We start from the raw sequence: 24,667 nt of genomic DNA, 5'->3' as shown, positions 1-24,667 counted from the left end.
TCGAGTCTGCAGTAAGCCGTGATTGTGCCATTGCACTTGCCAGGGTGACAGAGCGAAACTCTGTCTTTAAAAAACAAACAAAAGAGGCCAGGTGCAGTGGCTCACGCCTGTAATCCCAGCACTTTGAGAGGCTGAGGCAGGAGGATCACAAGGTCAGGAGTTCGAGGCTAGTCTGACCAACATGGTGAAACCCCGTCTCTACCAAAAATACAAAAATCAGCTGGGTGTGGTAGCAGGCGCCTATAATCCCAGCTACTCGGGAGGCTGAGGCAGGAGAATCACTTGCACCCAGGAGGCAGAGGTTGCAGTGAGCCGAGACCGTGCCATTGCACTCCAGCCTGGGCAACAAGCAAGACTCCATCTCAAAAACAAAACAAACAAAGAAACTTCCTTCTTTGAAGAGTCTGTGCTCCTAATTAGAAGGCTGTATCATGCGGGATAAATATTTAGCCTTTGAGAAGAAGCCATCGGTGCATACTCAACTACAGATACTCTTGGGCAGCGAGTACTTACTTCACCAGGTTTTGTTGAAGGGCATAGCCATTTTTCCAACAACATGTCCCAGACTTTTTCCAAATTAATTTCATTGACTTCGGCTATTTCTTTAGCTGCTGCATGAATATCTAAGATATTCAAAATAAAGAAAAGAAAAACTCAAGTTTTAAATATTTATATTGAATACTTATATGTGTATGTGTATATATGCACATGCATACACATATAAGTATGTTTAAGTATATACATATATAAGCATATGTAAGTAATATATATGTACACGTACATATATACATAAAACTGAGAATCAAAATAATAGCTTTTCTTGGACAACAAAAAAATTGTTTTGTCCTCACCAGGATAATCTGTGCCAGATGAATTCTGAATTCTTTGATTGATGCTAGGATGTTCGTAGAGACTGACAATAAGATGTGCTGGCTTTCCGATCACTCTTAAATATTCCTCAGTGTTCAGCTTGTGGGCTATGAGCACAGCTTCTGTGCCCGATCGCCGGTACTGGATATGAAGCTTCTTCAACAAAGCCTCGGCTTTTTCACGTTTTTCGTCCTTTTAAACAATTCCAAGCAAAAAGAAAATCTTACTTTGTAAGCCTCAGTTGAAGCCAAGCATCCATCTTTATCAATCACAATCCCTCCCCCCTTCCTCAGTTATGTTCCTAAGCATCTACATAAAGCCTTGGTCTTCCTTCTCCATTTTAGGCACCAGGGCAGCATGAGAAGGTAAATTAAGCTAGTACAATTTAATTAGGAAGAAGAGAAGCCGCCAATCTGATAGTTCAGACACACCTGCGATGGGATATTCTGTAGCCATCTCTCAGCTAAATAAAGGCAGAATTTCAAAGCAGACATCTTGAAGGAACCTAAAATAAATAAATAAATAAATAAAGATTTACAGGCAAATCTTAATCTTTTCAAGAAAATGTATTTTGGTCAAATTAGCAACTTTTTAAAAATTACAAAAATGCATACTCATGGCTGGGCACAGTGGCTCATATTTGTAATCCCAGCACTTTGGGAGGCCAAGGCAAGTGGATCGCCTGAGGTCAGGAGTTTGAGACCACCCTGGCCAACACGGAAGAACCCTGTCTCTACTGAAAATACAAAAATTAGCTGGGCATGGTGGTGCATGCCTGTAGTCCCAGCTACTCGAGAGGCTGAGGCAGAGGTTGCAGTGAGCCAAGATCACGCCACTGCACTCCAAACTGGGCGACAGAGCAAGACTCTGTTTAAAAAAAAAAAAAAAAGCCCACCAGGGCCCTCTCATCAGATTCCATTCCTATTCTCTAGATTCTTATATGCCTTTAGGAGTTTTCTGTGTGTGTTTGTCAGTCTGTGTTCACACATGCATGCATGTGCATCTTAACCCTAATGGGTAATACCATACATATTCTAGTATAATTTGCTGTTCTCACTTCATATCTTGGATATCTCTCCAAATCAGCCCCATAATATTTCATTCTATGAATACACCCTATTTTCTAACCAGTTCCTGACCTGAGCATTTTTTAAAAACTCACTTTCAACTTTTGTTACAACCAAAAATGTAGCAGTGAGTGCCTATGCTTGTGCACCTGTTTGGTTATGTGAGACTATCTAAAGATTCCTCATTGAAAGTGCGATTGGGCCAGGTGCAGTGGCTCACGCCTGTAATCCCAGCACTTTGGGAGGCCGAGGCGGGCGGATCACGAGGTCAAGAGATCGAGATCATCCTGGCCAACATGGTGAAACCCCATCTCTACTAAAAATACAAAAATTAGCTGGGCATGGTGGCGCGCACCTGTAGTCCCAGCTACTCGGGAGACTGAGGCAGGAGAATCACTTGGACCCGGGAGGTGGAGGTTGCGGTGAGCCAAGATCATGCCACTACACTCCAGCCTGGCGACAGAGCAAGACTCCATCTCAAAAAAAAAAAAAGAAAGTGTGATTGGATATTAAAAGTACCCATCACTGCCTATTCCTAGCAAAGGTCACATCCCAAAGAAGGCACAAGGACAAGTTGGAAATTGCCTGCCTCCCTGCCCATGCCCACTGCCCTTGAGCGTTTCAGCATTCACCACAGTTAAGAGAGCAAGCAAATACATTTGAAAACTACCATCCTGCTTCTCCTTAAAGATGCAAAAAGAGTACTTTTTTTTTTTTTTTTTTTAACTACAATTTTAAAAGAAGAGCTCTTACCTTCAGGGATATCCTGGGCAAGGCTGATGGCAATAGCTACAGCCCACTCTGGGTTGACTATAGAGAGTAAGTAGGATTCGATGGTCTGCGTGATCTTAGTTATTTCCTTGTTAATCAGTGTTGAGGATTTAGCTTGTGTTAACTTCAGGAGCTTTGGCTTCAGTTTTTTTTCGAAAACGTGTTTTGCTGTAGACACGTACAGAGTGTCCAGAGAGAACTTCAAAGAAAAGGAAGGTTATGGCTGAAGCACATATTCACATATAAGGTTTTACATGAAAGCAGCAGAAAAATCTTCTATACGGGGTCAGAATTAATTACAGGATACAGAAATGTCTTACAATGTTTTAACCCATTACCTTCATTAATTTTGAAATTAAGAGCAATGTTGGGAAAGATTCTTCACTGAGTTCTGTAGCTAGAAAGGAAACAAGGAAAGTATGATTTGCTTAAGAAAAAAAATTTGGCTATCCAGTAAAATTCATAAAAAGTTAATGAACACATACAGAGAATTTTCCAGAAGTTCTGTGCTGTGCCAAAGAATATCAGGTGAAAAGGCAGTCTAGTTTGGGCAGCTGATGGCAAAGTTATGACATGTTCCAACATATACTGATATTCTAGATCCACGGGAGGAGAAATTCTTCTGTATGACTTCAAATGTTTCAGAATACTCAATGCCTATATTAAAATAAAAAACTTTTGTCCAGTAAGAGTAACCCAATCCTAAACTGTCATAAAATCATCTAACAGTATACCATCAAAAGTTTCCATTCCTGAGACCATCTTGTTTTCAGAAAGAGGATCAAAACCTTTTCTAGTATTCTCTTTAACATTATTCATCTAAACTATAATTTATATACAATGATTAAAGGAATCCTATGAGGAGAAACCACTGGTGCCCTGTTGTTGGTAGATGTTTTGTAAATAAGAGCTTGACAGTTATCTGCTCTTCAAATAATTTGAGATATAATTCAAAATACTTGATTTCATTTTAAATATAGAGGCTACAGATCTAAATTCTCTACGCTCTTATCTTTCCTATGTTTATATTTTATATTAGGGAACTTTGTATAATCTTTTGAATTGATATATTTTCTTATATAATAAGTCTTATTAACATATTAAAATATTTCTAAAATATTAATTTCTAAAATCAAATTAAAAAGTATAAAAGCCACTATGACCAAAATTCAGAAACGATGAAGAAGTTAATGAAAGTACTGAGACATAATTGAGTAGGTCTTGGACCTACCCATTAATACACAGAGCTGACCTAACTCTCAGTCCCATGGCCTTTTCCACTTCCTACATGGCAAATGTTGCCTTAATTCTTCACAATTAGTTCTGTCGTGACTTCATACTCTTCGACAGCAGGAGAGGTTATTTAAATCACCTCAAAACAGCAAAAAAAGGATGAAGATAAGTGATAAAATAGGAATGTCATGAAAAGCTTTTTCTTTTTTTAAAGATTTGTAAAGATTTTTAAAAACCTAAAATAAACCACAGAGTTTAAAGGGAATTCAATAGATAATTTGGAAAGGCCCTGGATAATGATATGATTTATGATCCAAATAAAAGCAGAAAGATGATTTTTACATCTTTGATATATTTGTCATACCTGATTAATATTAATATTGGTTATCTTTTCATCAGCTCGTTCTATAACTTTCAAGACAACTTCAATCATTTCATAGTCATAAGGATCCAACTGTATAAAAACAAAAATATATCAAAACTTGATAAGACTTTGCCATGTTGAAATTTTATTCAATTACAATAATCAGCACAGATTACAAATATAAAAATCTCACTGCACTACATTGTTAAATTAATTACTCCCTTAAAAATGAGCTACAATCGGCCGGGCACGGTGGCTCACGCCTGTAATCCTAGCACTTTGGGAGGCCGAGGCGGGTGGATCACGAGGTCAGGAGATCGAGACCATCCTGGCAAACACGGTGAAACCCCGTCTCTACTAAAAATACAAAAAAAAATTAGGGCGTGGTGGCGGGCACCTGTAGTCCCAGCTACTCGGGAGGCTGAGGCAGGAGAATGGTGTGAACCCGGGAGGCGGAGCTTGCAGTGAGCTGAGATTGCGCCACTGCACTCCAGCCTGGGTGACAGAGCGAGACTCCATCTCAAAAATAAATAAATAAATAAAAATATTTTAAGAGCTACAATTTTCTCACCTCTAAAATTACCTGTGAGGATAAACATACATGCTAAAAAAAGGTCTCAAAGGCTGTTTTTAAAAGCTGCACAAGGCAGTCTTGTTTTAATAAAGAAGGATGCTCTTGCCTGTAATCCCAGCACTTTGGGAGGCCAAGGCGGGTGGATCACCTGGGGTCAAGAGTTCAAGACCAGCCTGGCCAACAGGGTGAAACCCCATCTCTACCAAAAATACAAAAATTAGCTGGGTGTGGTGGCATTCACCTGTAGTCCCAGCTACTTGGGAGGCTGAGGCAGGAGAATTGCTTGAACCTGGGAGGTGGAGGTTGCAGTGAGCTGAGATCACGCCACTGCTCTCCAGGCTGAACAAAAGAACCAGACTATGTCTCAAAAAAAAAGAAGGAAGCTCTTAAGATACTAAAAGCATAGAAAGGGTAGGGGTATGGTCAAAATTTTATAAGATTTTGAAATTAAAGTTCCCTTTCTTTCATTTACGATGGGAAAATTGGAACAGAAAGAAACTGATCCTTTTCTTAGAAATGACATGAGTAAAACTGTGGGCCTCCAAGCAAGTTTCTCAAAGGATTCTGTTTTAGCTCTAACTATATACTATAGTGCAAGAATTAATTGTGTGGCATATATACATATTAACACAAAAAGAAAGGAAGTCAGGCTGGGTACAGTGGCTCATGCCTGTAATCCCAACACTTTGGGAGGCTAAGGCAGGTGGATCACCTGAGGTCAGGCATTTGAGACCAGCCTGGCCAACATGGCGAAATCCTGTCTCTATTAAAAATACAAAAATTAGCCGGCGTGGTAGTGCATGCCTGTAGTCCCAACTACTCAGGAGGCAGAGGCAGGAGAATCGCTTGAACCCAGGAGGCGGAGGTTGCAGTGAGCCAAGATCGTGCCATTACACTCCAGCCTGGACAACGGGGTGAGATTTCATCTCAAAACAACAACAACAACAACAACAACAACAAAAACAAAAAAAGGAAGTCTTCTCTTTGTTCTTTCTTTCTACCCACACACCATTACTTTTTTCCTTTTTATTTTTGACACAGAGTCTCGCTCTGTCACCCAGGCTGGAGTGCAGTGGTGCAATCACAACTCACTGCAGCCTTGACCTCCTGGGCTCAAGCAATCCTCCCCTCTTCAGCTTCCCAAATAGCTGGGACTACAGGCACGTACCACTAGGCCTAACTAATTAAAAAAAATTTTTTGTAGTGACAAATTCTTACTATGTTCCCCAGGCTGGCCTATTTTTTAAATGCCAACAAAAGTCGCATGAAAAACAACATTGAACAAAGTGGGAAGATGAAATATTGTTACCTAGAAATTTTGAGCAATCTATGTAATTTTTGGCTGAATTGCAAGCAAAATATAAAACTGAAATATTTATTTCAGGCTTAAAATTTTATTTCCAGACTGGGCACAGTGGCTCATGCCTGTAATTCCAGCACTTTGGGAGGCTGAGGCAGGTAGATCACCTGAGGTCAGGAGTTCATGACCAGCCTGACCAACATGATGAAACCCTATTGCTGCTAAATACAAAAAATTAGCTGGACGTGGTGGCGCATGCCTGTAATCCCAGCTAGTTGGAAGGTTGAGGCAGGAGAACCCAGGAGGCAGAGGCTACAGCGAGCCGAGACTGCGCCATTAGACTACAGCCTGGACAACAAGAGCAAAACTCCATCTCAGAAAAAAAAAAAAAATTTTTTTTCCCTGCCATTCACCTTCATTTCTCCATTAAACTACCCCCTGACCAAACATTCCAATTCTCAGAAGATCAGAAGATCTCCTAAACAAATACTGAGCAGAAGCCAGGTGTAGTCCCTGTAGTTCCAGCTACTCAGGAGGCTGAACAGGACGATCACTTGAGCCCAGGAGTTAGAGGCCAACCTGGGCAATATAGTGAGACCCCCTTCTCTTAAAAAAAACTAAAAAACAAATCAGACAAAAGTATAAAAATATGTATGAAGATATTAATTATAACAATTTATAATAATAAAATTTACCCAGCCATACCCAGATAACACAGTGAGATTCATCTGCACAAAAAAAATTTTTTTTAATTTAAAAAATTTTAAAAATTAAAAAAATTACTGGGGTATGGCGGCATGCACCTACAGTTCCAGCTATCTGGGAGGCTGAGGTAGAAGGATCACTTGAGCCCAGGAGGTCAAGGCTGCCATGAGCCATGTTCACACCACTGCACTCCAGCCTGGGTGACAGTGAGACCCTATCTCAAATTAAAAAAAAAAAAGTTTAAATGTCTAACCATAAAAGCCTGGTTAAATACGGCATGTTTTATCCATATAATGGAATAATAGTTATGCATCTGTCAAAAATGACGGTTCACTGGGCCTGGTGGCTCACCTCTGTATTCCTAGCACTTTGGGAGGCCAAGGTGGGAGGATCACTTGAGGCCAGGAGTTTGAAACCAGCCTGGACAACATGGTGAAATTCCATCTCTACTAAAAATACAAAAATGAGCCAGGCATGATGGTGCACACCTGTAATCCCAGCTATTCGGGAGGCTGAGGCTGGAGTATCACTTGAGCCCAGGACATAGAGGCTGTAGTGAGTCACATTCATACCACTGCACTCCAGCCTGGGCAACAGAGCAAGACCTCGTCTCAAAAAAAAAAAAAGAAAAGAAAAAGAAAAAAGACATTTCCGGCAGGACCATGAAAAAGATGAAAAAGAAATTGTTTCTTTTGAGATAGATGTGTATGTAATGACATATAATGACCATATGTTAAGTGAAAAAAGAGGGTCACAGAAGAGTATATTTAGTTTAAGATAGTTACTACACCACACTATTAACATCTTCATCTCTAGGGAGTGGAGTTATAGGGAAATTGCTTGTTTTGATTTATACATTTCTCTCTAGCTCATATAAATTCAAAGAATGTGTAAGGTTTTCAAAAATCTGGGGAAGAAAAGCTATTTCTATTTTGAAAAATGGGAAAATTGTATTTAACTGTGTTAAAAATATAGAAATCAAGAGAATATTTCAAATTAAAAGTTGATAAAAATATAGACTTATACATCCAATTTGTTACTAATGTATCTAATTATTAAGGGTGGGAGGGATGGCTGAGATGACCCGATTCATTTCACTGTGTGTCTACCTTATGTAGTATTCCACTAAGACTGATGACCAAATCTTTTGTGCTCGTCAGTAAAGGAACCATCTCAAGGGCTTTGGCCAGGAGTTTGGGATGCCGCCGCTTTGCAGAGTCCATGCTTGCATCTCCCTGGCCTTGGCCGGCATTTGTGTTGTGGAGCAGCGTTTCAATGAAGAGCTGAAGAACTGCATCGCAGTCCAACTGAAATGTGCTAAAAGAAGCATTCAATACACACCAGTCTCCCAAACTGCAGGCATTTCCATGCAAAGTATCTGACAAAACACTTGGGTACATGCTTCCATTGTTGAAATTTAACCTTGTCATTGTCCAGTCTCAAAATCAGACAAACTACCTGTCATCAAAGCTAATTATTGCCTTTTAAAAATCAGATATTAGGCCGGGTGCAGTGGCTCACACCTGTAATCCCAGCACTTTGGGAGGCCAAGGTGAACAGATCACGAGGTCAGGAGTTTGAGACCAGCCTGGCCAACATAGTGAAACCCCATCTCTACTAAAAATACAAAAATTAGCCAGGCATGGTGGCGCATGGCTGTAGTCCCAGCTACTCGGGAAGCTGAGGCAGGAGAATTGCTTGAACCCGGGAGGTGGAGGTTGTGGTGAGCCAAGATTGCATCACTGCACCCCAGTTTGGGCAACAGAGCAAGACTCCATCTCAAAAAAAAAAAAAAAAAAATCAGGTATTATTCCTGGTGGGTGTGTAAACTGTTAGAATATTGGAGAGAAATCTGTAATAAAATTGAAAATATTTATGCTCTTTAGTATAAAAATGCAACATTTACAAATTTCACCTAAGAAGAAAAATATACATGTTAGTAAGGATGTCTTCTGCAGCAACTCTTTGTAATGATTAAAAGCTGAAAACAGTTTATATCTATAAGTGCCTACACATCAAAAAAGTAGAAAAAATTCATAAACAACCTAACAATACATCTTAAAGAAGTAGAAAAGGAAGAGCAAACCAAACAAAATTAGTAAAAGAAAAGAAGTAATAAAGATCAGAGCAGAAATAAATGAAATTGAAACAAAAACAATACCAAGGATCAACAAAACAAAAAGTTGGATTTTTTTTGTTTTTTTGAGACAGGGTCTCATTCTGTTCCCCAGGCTAAAGTGCAGCGGCATGATCAAGGCTCACTGCAGTCTCAAACTCCTGGGCTCAAGTAATCCTCCCACCTCAACCTCTCAAGTAGCTGGAACTACAAGCATGCGCCACAACACTTCAGTGAATTTTTTTACCTTTGTAGAGATGGGGCTCTCACTATGTCACCAAGGCTGGTCTCCAACTCCTGGCCTCAAGCGATCCTCCTGCCTTGGCCCCTCAAAGTGTTGGGATTATAGGCGTTAGCCACCATAGCTGGCCAAAAAGCTGTTTTGTTTTTTTTTTTAAATATAAAAAAAATTAGGCTGGGCACGTGATTCACGCCTGTAATCCCAGCACTTTGGGAGGCCGAGGCAGGTGGATCACGAGGTCAGGAGTTGGAGACCAGCCTGACCAATATGGTGAAACCCCATCTCTACCAAAAATACAAAAATTAGGCCAGGCACGGTGGCTCACGCCTGTAATCCTAGCACTTTGGGAGGTCGAGACGGGTGGATTGCCTGAGCTCAGGAGTTCAAGACCAGCCTGGGTAACATGGTGAAACCCGGTCTCTACTAAAATACAAATAATTAACCTGGCGTGGTGGCATGCGCCTGTAATCCCAACTACTCAAGAGGCTGAGGCAGGAGAATCGCTTGAACCCAGGAGGTGGAGGTTGCAGTGAGACAAGATTGCACCACTGCACTTCAGGCTGGGTGACAGAGCGAGACTCCATCTCACAAAAAAAAAAAAAAAAAAAAAAGAATCTGGTTACTATAGACAAAATGACAACTGAAATGCCTTTTTAGACCCTATTAATAACACAGTGATAGTTTAATTTGCTATACAGCATAACTAAAGTATCAATAAAAGGCTTAAGTACCACCATTTCCAAGTCACTCTCTGATATTCTAAAGGTTATCTAAATTTATTCAGATACACTGCCTGAGGCAGAAGTGTCACTATCATATGAATACAAATCATCAATGCCACGTAAGTAGAATAATTATGAAATGAACTTGACATTATAGCTATTTAAATTTCAAAAAAGTGTCCTGCACCATAAAACATCACAGAAGAATCTAGCAGAAGTTCAAATTAATAAAAAAGATAAGAGTGTGCATACCCTATTCTGGATTTATAACACTCTAAACTGAAGAATGACATAGTTTTGTTATTTCAAACTACTCTTTTAAGTCAGTGCTCCTTCGAGCTATGGGCAGCCTATAGTCCTTGACTTACAGGTACTAGATGGTGACAGCCACGGTCTTTCCCCACTATCCACAGAGACAAAGAACTAGATGCCTGCCCAGTGCAGGAAATGTACCAAGCAGTTTCATTCTCAATAACTCAGATTCCATTAATCTGTTACAAATCAGATGGAGGTTATAGCACCCATAATATTTTAGAAGCAGTCATTAATAATTTGACCTTGAGCAGGTCACATACTATGGGTTTGTTTTCTCATATATCAACTGGCAACATATGCAATAAGAACTACAAAAATTAAATGAGGTGACATATCTGAAAGCATTCTGAAACCAGAAAACGAGTCCTTGTATTTACTAGACAGAAACATCTGAGATATAAATTACAAATCATTTATCCCTACTCATCAAAGTCAGCTGAATCTATAAATAACACATTTTATCTTAGTTCTAAAAATTCTTGTTCAGGCGCAGTGGCTCACGCCTATAATCCCAGTACTTTGGGAGGCCGAGGCGGGTGAATCACTTGAGGTCAGGAGTTCGGGACCAGCCTGGCCAACATGGTGAAACCCCATCTCTATTAAAAATATAAAAATTAGCCAGGCGTGGTGGTGCATGCCTGTAATTCCAGCTACTTGGGAGGTTGAGGCCAGAGAATGGCTTGAAGGTGGAGGTTGCGGTGAGCTGAGATTACGCCACTGCACTCCAGCCTGGGTGACAGAGGGAGACTCCGTCTCAAATAAAGAAATTAAATAAAAAAAAAAATTCTTTTATAAACATTTTTGATAGGAAATTAGAAATTCTCCCTAAATCATACTTTTCATTAATTTTTAAGATTACTTTGCTCCCTAGTTAACCTGATTTAGAAGTTTATTACTCAGAAGAATATTCTCCAACTTTTCTGATCATAGGAATCACCTGAGCTCCTATTAGAGACCAGCGATTTCTAGGTCTTGGTCCAGACCCACTGAGTCAGAACTGCCAGAGAGGCCCAGAAACCTGCATTTGAAATCAAGTGCCCTAGGCAATGCTTATCAGGAGACAAGTTTGGGAAACACTAAATGGTGAATTTAAATAGTGGTATCATAAGAGACTCTAATCTGATTTCATATTTACTCAGTTTGGGAATGAGCAAAAGAAAATAGCGGTCTACGGACCTCATAAAATAATCATCGTTATTACTGTGTTCTTGCAATAAGAATTACCAGTTTGTTAACAGCAAAAATACCGTTAATGTTTAAAGAATTACCTGCAATATTCCAAAATGAGGCTTGTGTCCATATCTATATTCTCCACAAGAGCTTTAATGAGGTCTTTCTTGGTGAGAAAATGTTGCCTGAAAACTGGTTGAAAAGAAATCTAGAAATGAAAAGAAAAAAACAAACCAAAAAAACCCTCTACACTGAAATGTATCAGAGTAAGGGCAACATCATGACTTGCCTTCTTAGTATCCTTTTTTAAAAAGAAACATTTGTCTATAGCTCCTCCAACCTCACACTACCCAACCCAGCCATCATTCTGAGATTTGAGGTGTACATGGGTCTGAAACTCCTCTTAGTCATCCTAACCATTGCCTCTTCATCTGAAAAGTTTGATTGTTAATGTCAACAGAACACCAGTTCCATTACTGCAGAAGAATTAAGCTTCAAAACATATAGCATTTCTGTACTGATTACCTTTCTGATAAGTCAATTGTTAGCAAATAAAATGTCTTATATTTTTGGTAAAGAAAACAGGGTTTTGGCTCATGCCTATAATCCCAGCACTGTGGGAGGCTGAGGCGGGTGGATCACTTGAGGTCAGGAGTTTGAGACCAGCTTGGCCAACATGGAAACCTTGTCTCTACAAAAAAATACAAAACAATTAGCTGGGCATGGTGGTGCATGCCTGTAGTCCCAGCTACTCAGGAGGCTAAGCTGGGAGGATCACTTAGGCCCTAGAGGTCAAGGCTGCAGTGAGCCATGATGCCACTGCACTCCAGCCTGGGTGACAGAATGAGATCTTGTCAAAGACAAGATTGCGCCCTGGCTGCTTGTCTGTTCTTTTACATGTCAAAAATAAAGCTCAAGGCTGGGCGCGGTAGCTCACGTCTGTAATCCCAGCACTTTGGGAGGCCGAGGTGGGCGGATCACGAGGTCAAGAGATGGGAGACCGTTCTGGCCAATACAGTGAAACCCTGTCTCTACTAAAATACAAAAAATTAGCCGGGCGTGGTGGTGCATGCCTGTAGTCCCAGCTACTTGGGAGGCTGAGGCAGGGGAATTGCCCGAGCCCGGGAGGCGGATGTTGCAGTGAGCCGAGATTATCCCACTGCACTCCAGCCTGGCAAAAGAGCAAGACTCTGTCTCAAAAAAAAAAAAAAAAAAAAAAAGAAAAGAAAAAAAGAAAGAAAAATAAAGGCCATTTACGTCCCCTCTGCTAGTGTGTCCGGAATTGGTGGGTTCTTGGTCTCACTGACTTCAAGAATGAAGCCGCGGACCCCCCGAGGTGAGTGTTACAGCTCTTAAGGTGGCGCGTCTGGAGTTTGTTCCTTCTGATGTTCAGATGTGTTCGGAGTTTCTTCCTTCTGGTGGGTTCGTGGTCTCGCTGGCTCAGGAGTGAAGCTGCAGACCTTCGCAGTGAGTGTTACAGCTCTTAAGGCAGAGCGTCTGGAGTTGTTCCTTCCTCTCGGTGGGCTCGTGGTCTTCACTCAGGAAAGAAGCTGCAGATCTTCATGTGAGTCTCACAGCTCATAAAAACAGCGTGGACCCAAAGAGTGAGCAGTAGCAAGATTACTGCAAACAGCTAAAGAACAAAGCTTCCACAGTGTGGAAGGGGACCCGAGCGGGTTGCCAGTGCTGACTCGGGCACCCTGCTTTTATTCCCTTATCTGGCCCCACCCACATCCTGCTGATTGGTAGAGCCGAGTGGCCTGTTTTGACAGGGCGCTGATTGGTGCGTTTACAATCCCTGAGCTAGATACAAAGGTTCTCCACGTCCCCATCAGATTAGTTAGATACAGAGTTTCGACACACAGGTTCTCCAAGGCCCCACCAGAGCAGCTAGATACAGAGTGTCGATTGGTGCATTCACAAACCTTGAGCTAAACACAGGGTGCTGATTGGTGTGTTTACAATCCCTGAGCTAGATATAAAGACTCTCCACGTCCCCACCAGACTGAGGAGCCCAGCTGGCTTCACCTAGCGGATCCCGCACTGGGGCTGCAGGTGGAGCTGCCTGCCAGTCCCGCGCCGTGCGCTCACACTCCTCAGCCCTTGGGTGGTCCATGGGACTGGGCGCCGTGGAGCATGGGGCGGCATTTGTCGGGGAGGCTCGGGTTGCACAGGAACCCACGGAGGCGGGGGAAGGCTCAGGCATGGCGGGCTGCAATCCCAAGGCCTGCCCCGTGGGAAGGCAGCTAAGGCCCGGCGAGAAATCGAGCACAGCGCCAGTGGGCTGGTACTGCTGGGGGACCCAGTACACCCTCCGCAGCCGCTGGCCCGGGTGCTAAGCCCCTCACTGCCCGGGGCCGGCAGGGCCGGCCGGCCGCTCCGAGTGCAGGGCCCGCCGGCCGCTCCGAGTGCAGGGCCCGCCAAGCCCACATCCACCCGGAACTCCAGCTGGCCCGCAAGCGCCGTGCGCAGCTGGGTTCCTGCTCGCGCCTCTCCCTCCACACCTCCCTGCAAGCTGAGGGAGCCGGCTCTGGCCTTGGCCAGCCCAGAAAGGGGCTCCCACAGTGCAGCGGCAGGCCGAAGGGCTCAAGTGCCGCCAAAGTGGGAGCCCAGGCAGAGGAGGCGCCGAGAGCGAGCGAGGGCTGTGAGGACTGCCAGCACACTGTCACCTCTCACTAGGAGTTCTTGAAGCATGGTATATAGCTGTATATACATTTTAATATTATCTTTAAATAACAGCAGCAGAAAACAAAAGTATGAGGCTAAAGGCTAGGCCTGAAATAGCATAAATGTCAATTGATAGTAGATATATACCTATAAATGAGAAAGTTAAGCAGCTGAAAATGTCAGGCCCCTTTTAATTTCCTTAAAAATACAGAAAAAAGGAAATGAGGCAAAAAGTTCCTTATTTCTTTGAAAGCACCTATGTGTGTAGTTAATAAAATGTATGAAGCAGTACACATACACTCTCCTCCCAAAAGTAAAGAACAACAAAATCTTTGTTTTAAATTTTCCAAGCCGGTAATTAACAGAATCGATGACAGCAGTACAAAGAATACTCACACCAAGTTTACCAAGACGAATGCCCCACTGGGCATCAGTACTGAGTTCACGGAACTTAAGCCCCATTTCTATTTCCTGATAGAGACTTGCCAGCTCAGAGCCCACCAGAGATATTGCCTAAAAAATTAAAAGAGAATTAAAGTTCAATCGTAAGTAGAATGTATTCTTATAACACCTTTTAGATGAAATGCAACAATAAAAATCATAACTTTGTGATAACCGTGTAGAATGTTACATATTATTTTGTACACAGTCGTTACTTCTTATGTAATATTTAGGTAATTCAGGTTTTCGTATAATGCTATACATTTAGCCTGGCTTTCCTTTATAATAAAAGGCCAAATTTTAGTTATCTTGCAAGAAAATCCCCATAAAAGGCAAATTTTAACACAATATCCAAGAGAAATTTTCTATCTGTTAAACTTATCCTACAAAAACAAACTGATTCATGGGTCTAGGGTTTCAACTACACCAAAATAAGATTTGAGGTTCTAAGGGTGTACACAGATTTTAAGAAATTAAAAAACTGTAATTCTTTGGGTTGAACAATGCTCATAACTTGCATATACAGGCAACAGTATGTCACCAGTCAAGCAGAAGCTGGTAGAAATCACGAGTTAGCTCAACATTTCTTCTACTAAATCTTTAAAAACAGGTGGCAAAACCAACTTCATTTCTCCCCCCCAATCTTGAATACTTCAAGAATTGAAGGTGTGCTTCCTTAGGACATACCAAGATTTTGTCGTAATTCTGCCATGCTTTATCTATGAGCTTCCAGAGATTTTCAAACACATCTTTTTGAGGTAAGAGAGTGCAGTAACCCAACGCCAGGTCAAGATCTACCAAGCGACAATTAAATACCTACAGGAAGAAACCAGCAAAAGAAGCAAATTCTTCACAATCAAAACAGAATTAACTTTGTTCACAAAGGGCAGAAATACAAATAAAGAGGAATAATTTTAATGTATAATTAAAAAAAACTTTTTAAAGAAAAAAAAACAGAATTCAGTGTCTCAAGGTTTATTTACCACTAAATTGAATTATAGACACTACAGAAGAAGAAGTGTTTCATGAAAAGTTATAGTAACATAGTTCTAATGTGTTTGCTTAGGTTTAATGTCCTTTATCACTATCCAAAGAGTAAGGAAAGCAACTACAAGTTCTATAGGGCACTGAAATATTTAGGGGTAAAGAGCTATAATGTATGTAACTAAATCCTAAATACAAAAAATATATACAAAATATGAAATGATTTTATATATAAATAGAAAAATAGAGAAAGAGAGAGCATGCCAGAAAATGATAAAACAGTAAACGGTATACCAAAGATCTCTGTGCTATTCTTAAAATTTTCCTGAAACTTTGAAATTATCTCCAAATAAAAAATTTTAGGCCAGGTGCGGTGGTTCATGCCTATAATCCCAGCACTTTGGGAGGCCGAGGAGGGTGGATCACAAGGGTCAGGAGATCAAGACCATCCTGGCTAACACAGTGAAACCCGGTCTCTACTAAAAATACCAAAAATTAGCCAGGCGTGGTGGTGGGCACCTGTAGTCCCACCTACTCAGGAGGCTGAGGCAGGAGAATGGCGTGAATCCGGGAGGCGGAGCTTGCAGTGAGCCGAAATCGCGCCACTGCACTCCAGCCTGGACGAGAGTGCGAGACTCCGTCTCAAAAAAAAAAAAAAAAAAAAAAAAAAAAATTTGGGGGGCCCGGGCACAATATCATGCCTGTACTTTCAGCATTTCAGGAGACCAAGGTGGAAGGATTGCTCGAGGCCAAGAGTCCAAGACCAGCCTGGGCAACATAGTGAGACCTGTCTCTACAAAAAATTTTTACAAATTAGCCAGGCATGGTGGCACACCAGCAGCCCCAGATACTCAGGAGGCTGAGCAGCAGGAGGGTTGCTTGAGCCCATGAGTTCAAGGCTGCAGTAAGCTATGATGGTGCCTCTGCACTATAGCCTAGGTGACGGAGTGAGACCCTGTCTCCAAAAAAAAAAACACACAATTTTTTTAAAGAAGTAATCTGACAAATGAAATTAAATGCTTAATGCAACTATATTTTCACCAAATACAGTTGATGAAACATTAAATATTTCTAATATTTAAAAACATCTAATAAAAAATCTAATATTTAAAATATTAGAATCTTTTAAAAAATAAAGGGTAATGGAAAATTAGGATTTCTGCAATAGAAATAAGTGAAAGGATCATTGGAATGCTTTAATCTGTAAAATAAATAACTACAGAGTGGGGCACAGTTGCTCATGCCTATAATCTCAGTGACTTGGGAGGCTGAGGCAGGAGGATAACTAGAACCCAGAAGTTCAAGGCTGTAGCAAACTATGATCATACTACTGCACTCCAGCCTGGGTGACAGAGAAAAACCTCATCTCTAAAAAATAAATAAATATAAGTAACCAAAATCAGGATACGACAGTGGACAAGATTGACTACTATTTCATAAAAGCTCTATAGCATGTCAATTACCATAATAAAAATATAATTGATTAGCTATAAGACAGTTTCTTGAAGTTTTTGAATAGTAAAATACTACTGTACTGAATCATAAACTATTGAGTCATATGCAGTTAACTGAGGTAAAAGGCAAAAAAAAAAAAAAAAACAACAAAATTTTTACCCAGAACAAATACTTACTTTGTGCAGTAGTGTTGTAGCATTTTCCCTGATAAATATAACAGCTTTTTCTTTCAATTCCATAACAACATGCCTTGATTTAACTAATGTAGTCTCTCCAAATAACTTTTAGAAAAGAAGAAAAAAATATTTAGGTCTAGTTCTATATATCATTCTGAAAAATTTTTCAAATATTAAGGAACTTTGGTGAAAATTCATCATTATATCCAAAAAGTATCAGAATTTAACCTATAGTGCTAGAAAGGGGTGGGGGACTGACTGGGAGGGAGCAAAGAGGAAGCATTAAAAATACCCTAAGTCTTCACTGTGGTGTTGGTGACAAGGTGAGTACATTGGTTGATATACTTAAAATGTGCATTTTAATTTTGAAAGTTATACCTCAATACAGTTCATTAAAAAAGAGTCAGCATTTAATACCTATCAACAGAGTAGTAGAAATGAAGACAACTCCCTCTGAGGCCCAGTTTCATAAGCGAGTTATCAACAGTTAGTTTGTCTTCTAGAATCTCTTCAATGATGCTCAATGATACTCTCAGAAATAATTATAATAATTTGGCCATTTAGGTGATAACAAAACAAACAGCAGATATTTTGACCAAATGTGGTATAGTGGACACTGCACTAAGCTTAGAGTGTGAAGACTTACCACTACAATATAAAACCTTGGTTAACTTATTCCACCTCCCTGAATCTGAGCTGAGCTTCCACATTTGTAAACTGGAAACTCTCAGGGCTGTTGCAAAGAATGAGTATGAAAATGTGTGCAGGCACCTTATTCCCACACCAGATTCTTAGAGATGCTCAACAAATGTTCTTAAATCTGACGAATTACCAATTTCCTTGCTACAAAGACAACAGGAAAACGTGGACTCCAAATTCCTCTGTTAGCGCTTTTACATCTATATTCACCCCAAGTCAAAGTATTTGTTCTTGACGCTATACCTTTTCACTCAAAGTGGCATTCATGAAGTTTGACACAGAGTGCTGAAGACAGGTACCAAATGAACCAACCACAAATCTTAGGGCTAGCTCCCACTGGCTAGATTCCTGAAGATTCTGAAGCAGGGCAGAGATGGAATTTATAACAGGTAAAACAAGGCCATCTCCTGCAGAGTGATAAAGGATTTTAATATTTAGATTTTTTAAACAAAGAAAGATCATATTATTGAAAACTGTTTTCAGGGACAGCCTGCTTCTTCAATACAGATAACAGTCATGGAGTTTGTTCTCAGTTAGTTAATGAGAAGTTAACATGAGGCTTGACTTAAACCAGAAAATAACTAAGTCCACTAGTTAATGAGATCCTTTGATTGTAACTTGCCTATTTTAGCTGAAGAAAAACCATTTCTCCATTTGAAAGATAAAAATTTATAAACAAATTCATAGAAGTTAACACTATAAGCCAAATCACATAATCTACTGAACTTTTAAACAAATAACAATGTAAAAATAATGACTAAACAATTACATTAAGGATATTAAATCACATTCATATTTAGAATTTCAAGAAATTTCTAGAACTACAATTTTTTGTTTTTTTAGAGATAGGGTCTTCTGTTGCCCAGGCTGGAGTACAGTAGTGCCATCATAGCTCATTGCAGCCCTGACCTCCTGGGCTCAAGAGATCCTCCCACCTCAGCCTCCCAAGTAACCAGGACTACAGGAGCACACCACCATTTCTTTCTATTAAGAAATCTTAAGGCCAGACGTGGTGGCTCATGCCTGTAATCCCAGCACTTTGGGAGGCTGAGGCGGGTGGATCACCTGACGTCAGGAGTTCAAGACCAGGCTGGCCAACATGGTGAAATCCTGTCTCTACTAAAAATACAAAGGAACTAGCTCGGCGTGGTGGCACATGCCTGTAATCCCAGCTACTTGGGACGCTAAGGCAGGAGAACTGCTTGAGCCCAGGAGGTGGAGAGGTTGCAGTGAGCTCCGATCATGCCATTTCACTCCAGCCTGGGCAACAGAGCAAGACTCTGTCTCAAAAAAATAAAAATAAATAAATAAATAAATATTAATAGAATGCTATATATTTCTTGTGCCAAATACCTTCATTAAGGGAGCAGTATGGCAAACTGGTAGACTCCAAGGGATATCTCTTGCTTTCTACAAAAGATAATAAAACATTAAACAACACTAAATAGATGGCCACACTAAAAGCCCAGACTTCATCACTATGCAATATATCCATGTAACAAAATAGCACTTGGACCCCTTAAATTCATACAACTAATAAATAAATAACCCTCACACAGCACATACAGTCACAGATGTGTAAATATTTCACTATTATAAAAAAAGTTCTAAAGCGAACTGATGCTTTAAAAATAAATATACACAGGAAAATGCACAGGTAAGTGTATAACCTGATAAATGTCCACAAACTGAAGAAGCAGCATCCAGATAAAGAAATAGAACATCGGCCGGGCGCGGTGGCTCACGCCTGTAATCCCTGCACTTTGGAAGGCTGAGGCGGGCAGATCACTTGAGGTCAGGAGATTGAGACCAGCCTGGCCAACATGGTGAAACCCCATCTCTACTAAAAATACAAAATTAGCCAGGCGTGGTGGCATGAGCCTGTAATTCCAGCTACCTGGGAGGCTGAGGCACGATAATTGCTTGAACCCAGGAGGCAGAGGTTGCAGTGAGCTGAGATCATGCCACTGCACTCCAGCCTGAGTGACAGAGCAGGACTCCGTCTCAAAAACAAAACAAAACAAAACAAAACAAACAAACAAAAAAGAAACAAAACATTGCCAGCTCCCCAGCTCCCTCCTTTCCCTTTCCCACCCTCAAGGGTAACCACTGCCCTAACTTCAAACAGCACCAGCTTAGTCCTAGCCTGTGTTTGTACTTTACATAAATGAAATCACACAGTATTTATTCTTTTGTATCTGCTTCTTTAGCTCCACATTATGCTTATAAGGTTCGCCCACATTACTGTGTGTAGTTCTAGCTCCAAACCTCTACAGTTTAAATTTACATAAGACAGAAACACATAGAAAATAATGATACAAATAAGACTTACCAGCTAGAGGCACAAGAGATGAAATCAGTTCATAAATCACTGGAAGCACCATCTGTGACTCAAGAACAATTCCATCTTCACTGAAGAAGTCACTGTAAGACCACTCTTCATATGGATCTTTATGTGTCCCAAAAGAAGCCTAGGTGCCAAATCATACAAAAAAGAGAGAAGTCAGTACGCTGCACAACACATTGTTTCTTCTGGTCTATGGCTTATAGAAATTTCATTTTAAGTTAAACTCTAACAGAAGGACAATGTCGAGGGAGGCCTTGCTGGAGGCCCAATGTTTTGAAAGATAGTGCAAATTAAAGCCAATCAAGTGACTGGAACAGAGAAGTGGCCTCATGCCCTTACGTTGTTTTCCGGTCTAGGGTAAGAAAACATAAGAGGTGGATTCAGTATTTTCATAAACTTTGCAAATGATTAAAAAACGGCCCAGGTGCAGTGGCTCATGCCTGTAATCCGAGCACTTTGAGAGGCTGAGGTGGGGGAATCACTTGAGCCCAGGAATTGAAGACCAGCCTAGACAAGATGGTGAGACCCTGTCTCTGCAAAAAAAAAAATTTTTTTAATTAGTCAGATGTGGTGGCACACACTTGTAGTCCCAGCTACTCAGAAGGCTGAGGTGGGAGGACTGCTTAAGCCCAGTTCAAGACTGCAGTAAGCCTTGATCATGCCACTGCACTTCAGCCTGGGTGACAGAACAAAACCCTGTCCGAAAAAAAAAAAAGGTGCATAATGCGTTGCCCAGGATTTAAGGGAAAAAACTCAAAAGTAACTTACTTTCATGAGGATTCCACAGTCATCCATTTGGCATTGTCTGGAAAGCTCTACAGCCATTAAAGTATGTTTACATAGTTCTAAAGCATCTAGTAAAAAATCTGAAACAAAATGGAGAAAAATCATTAAACTCATATTTCATGTCTTTAGGATAATGAAAACAACCTTTTAATAATTACCATTTAAAATTCTAAGGAAGGCCACAATGTAGATAGAAAGGTTCCATATAGCTTTGACTACCCTAAAAAGTTAAATTTTTTCTCAAGCTTGACTTGAAAATAAGATCAGATATGGGAGGCAAGGAATTTCATAATCCTACAAAAGTAATGTCAACAGTCAGAAATGACATTGTTAGTATTTTGAAATACTTTCAAACAATAATCCTCAAAGAGAATCAATTATAAGCATCCCTTTGTGAAATGCAGATACTATCTCTAGTCTGATTACCGTGATGTCCAATTGTAAAGAGACAGCATTTGGGAGACAAGTATGACATGAACCAGAGAATATAAAACTATGTATATTATAAATATTGTCACCTGGACTGCAAATGGTGGCAGCTTGGCTTGCTAGATCATGTATCATGGAAGGAAGATTCAGTCCCACAGGCACTGTCACTGGGACATTATCAGCCAACATCTGACAAAGCTTCTGACATGTCAGAAATAGCAATTTCCCAGTGTCAGCATTGCAGTGATACTTAAACAAGTCGCTTTGGAAGAAAGAAAGTATTGGTAGTTAGAATACTCACATTGAAAGTAAACGCATGGCCTTTCTTGGATTAATATATCACCACCACCATCAACACATTAAATGTCTTTTAAATGTTCTCATGGTATATAGTGTAGTTTTTCTTTTGTTTTTTTGAGACAGGCTCTAGCCCTATCGCCTAGGCAGGAGTGCAGTGGCACAATCATGGCTCACTGCAGCCTCAACCTCCAGGGTCAAGCAATCTTCTCACTTCAGCCTCCCAAGTAGCTGAGACTACAGGTGTGTGCCACCACACTTGGCTAATTTTTAAATTTTTTTGTAGAGATGAGCTCTCACTATGTTGCCCAGGCTGGTCTCAAACTCCTGGGCTGAAGTAATCCTCCTGCCTTGGCCTCCCAAATTGCTGGGATTACAGGTGTGAGTCACCGTGCCCAGCCTGTTTTTCTTTTTCTGAGACTGAGTCTCACTCTGTCACCCAGGCTGGAGTGTAATGGCACGATCTGGGCTCACTGCAACCTCCACCTCCCAGGTTCAAGCGATTCTCCTGCCTCGGCCTCCCGAGTAGCTGGGATTAGAGGTGCCCACCACCACACCCGACTAACAGTTGTATTTTTAGTAGAGACAGGGTTTCACTGTGTTGGCCAGGCTGGTCTTGAACTCCTGACCTCAAGTGATCTGCCCACCTCAGCCTCCCAAAGTACTGGGATTACAGGCGTGAGTCACCACACCTGGCCCCAGCCTGTTTTTCAAATGACTAAGGATACCATTAAATGCTGAAGTGCACAGTAACCTAAATTTAATGGTTATGTTACCTAACTCTGCAGTATTGCTTACTTGCCTTTTATGCTACTACTTTCTGACACTGAGGCCCAAAATACGCTCTGAAGGTGAGAAATCAAGAATTGCTTCTGTGAAAAAAGAGTGTCACTGGCCCTACCCTTATGACTGAAGAAATCAGGCAGTTGTTACTTTCTTTCTTTTTGTGAGACGGAGTCTTGCCCTGTAGCTCAGGCTGGAGTGCAGTGGTGTGATCTCAGCTCACTGCAACCTGCCACGATCCTGCCTCAGCCTCCCTAGTAGCTGGGACTATAGGCACATGCCATCACGCCTGGCTAACTTTTTGTATTTTTAGCAGAGACAGGGTTTCACCATGTTAGCCAGGATGGTCTTGATCTCCTGACCTTGTGATCCGCCTGCCTCGGCCTCCTAAATTGCTGGGATTACAGGTATGAGTCACCGTGCCCAGCCGCAATTTACTTTCAGAGAAGCTATGCAATTCAGGGATCTGGAATGTCACCTGCATTTTTTCAGTGCTGTTTTGATGTTCCCATCTTTTAAGGCTCTCAAGGTCAGCTCTGCCTCCAGCTCTTGTTTGGACATCTGCAGGGCCAGCGCCTGTCTGTGCAGCTTTGATTCCATGCTTGGGCTCCTCACCTCAGCAGCTATGGGCTCTGGGGTGCTCCCAGGTTTGTGTTTCGCCTGTGCAACTTCGTGAGCTTTAATGTGCTGCTCACGGAGATCTGCTACCAGGGAACTATTGCTATAATCTTCAAATGAAAGAAAGACCTCAAAGTTCTCCTGTAGCAAAGGTAAGCAAGACAAAGTCCCAAGTCTGTTTAATCTATTGTTTAAAATAATCATTTCCATTAGTTTTTTTTTTCATAATTTCAACTTTTATTTTAGATTCAGGGGTACATGTCTGGGCTTCTCACCTGGGTATATTGTGTGATGCTGAGGCTTGAGGTACAACTGATCCCATCACCCAGCATAGTACCTGATGGGTAGTTTTTCGACCTTTGCCCTCCTCCCCTCCCCACCTCAGCAAGGTAGTTCCCAGTTGTTTACATCCATCCATTCATTCATTTTAAGGCAGGGTTTCACTCTGTTGCCCAGGCTGGAGTGCAGTGGTATAAACACAGCTCCTGCAGCCTCCACCTTCTAGTCTCACACCATCTTCTTGCTTCAGCCTCCAAAGTAGCTGGGACTGCAGGCACGCATCACCACGCCCAGCTAATTTTTGTTATTTTTAGTAGAGACGAGGTCTCACTATGTTGCCTAGGGTAGTCTCAAACTCATGAGCTCAAGTGATCCTCTAGCCTCATTCTCCCAAAGCGTTGGGATTACAGGCATGAACCATTGCACCCGGCCTCCAGATGGTTTTCACAGAGAAAGCTATTTACAGCTGGTCTCAAATTTTTGGGTCATAGGACTCCTTTACATGCTTAATTGTATGATTCCACTTATATGAAATAGCTAGAATAAGCAAATTCACAGCGACAGAAAGTAGAGATAACCAGGGGCTGCGAGAAGAGAGGAAAGGGGAGTTATTTTTTCATGGCTACAGAGTTTCTGCTCAGGGTCATGAAAAAGTAGATAGAGGTGATGGCTGCACAACACTGTGAATGTAATTAACACCACTGAATTACAAACTAAATAACTGTTAACATGGAACATTTTGTTATAAGTATTTTAACAAAATTAATAATGCATCCACGCACGGTGGCTCACACCTATAATCCCAGTATTTTGGGAGGCTGAGGCGGGCAGATCGCTTGAGGCCAGGAGTTTGAGACCAGCCTGGCAAACATGGCAAAACCCCGTCTCTATTAAAAACATAAAAACTAGCTAGGTGTGGTGGCACATGCCTGGAGTCTCAGCTACTCAAGAGGCTGAGACAGGAGAATCTCTTGAACCTGGGAGGCAGAATCTGCAGTAAGCTGAGATCATGCCACAGCCCTCCAGCCTGGGCAACAGAGTGAGACTTTGTCTCAAAAAAAGAAAAAAGGCCAGGCGCGGTGGCTCACACCTGTAATCCCAGCACTTTGGGAGGCCGAGGTGGGCGGATCACCTGAGGTCAGGAGTTTGAGACCAGCCTGACCCACACAGAGAAACCCCAACTCTACTTAAAATACAAAATTAGCCGGGTTTGGTGGCACATGCCTATAATCCCAGCTACTTGGGAAGGCTGAGGCAA

General features: G+C 41.3%; 1 protein-coding gene across 2 annotated transcripts in view; it reads right to left on the bottom strand.

Moving 5' to 3' along the window:
* The window catches only part of KNTC1 (kinetochore associated 1), a 97,760-nt gene that overhangs the window by 20,344 nt on the left and 52,749 nt on the right, over positions 1-24,667 (bottom strand). For both annotated transcript variants that reach the window (XM_009426487.5, XM_063785159.1), the window contains 18 exons: positions 22,991-23,271; positions 21,522-21,694; positions 20,986-21,083; positions 20,203-20,341; positions 19,224-19,280; positions 18,114-18,277; positions 17,172-17,276; positions 15,244-15,372; positions 14,512-14,628; positions 11,547-11,656; positions 7,994-8,201; positions 4,306-4,395; positions 3,194-3,365; positions 3,047-3,105; positions 2,691-2,907; positions 1,302-1,375; positions 852-1,062; positions 514-623 (listed from right to left, as the gene is read on the bottom strand). In XM_009426487.5, coding sequence (XP_009424762.2) covers positions 514-623; positions 852-1,062; positions 1,302-1,375; positions 2,691-2,907; positions 3,047-3,105; positions 3,194-3,365; positions 4,306-4,395; positions 7,994-8,201; positions 11,547-11,656; positions 14,512-14,628; positions 15,244-15,372; positions 17,172-17,276; positions 18,114-18,277; positions 19,224-19,280; positions 20,203-20,341; positions 20,986-21,083; positions 21,522-21,694; positions 22,991-23,271 — 2,514 coding nt within the window. The remainder of the gene's footprint in view (positions 1-513; positions 624-851; positions 1,063-1,301; positions 1,376-2,690; positions 2,908-3,046; positions 3,106-3,193; positions 3,366-4,305; positions 4,396-7,993; positions 8,202-11,546; positions 11,657-14,511; positions 14,629-15,243; positions 15,373-17,171; positions 17,277-18,113; positions 18,278-19,223; positions 19,281-20,202; positions 20,342-20,985; positions 21,084-21,521; positions 21,695-22,990; positions 23,272-24,667) is intronic.

This window comes from Pan troglodytes, chromosome 10 (assembly GCF_028858775.2).
Source record: "Pan troglodytes isolate AG18354 chromosome 10, NHGRI_mPanTro3-v2.0_pri, whole genome shotgun sequence".
NCBI lineage: Eukaryota > Metazoa > Chordata > Mammalia > Primates > Hominidae > Pan > Pan troglodytes.
The sequence above is the reverse complement of the archived record's forward strand: the minus strand, read 5'-3'. Positions and strand labels throughout refer to the sequence as shown.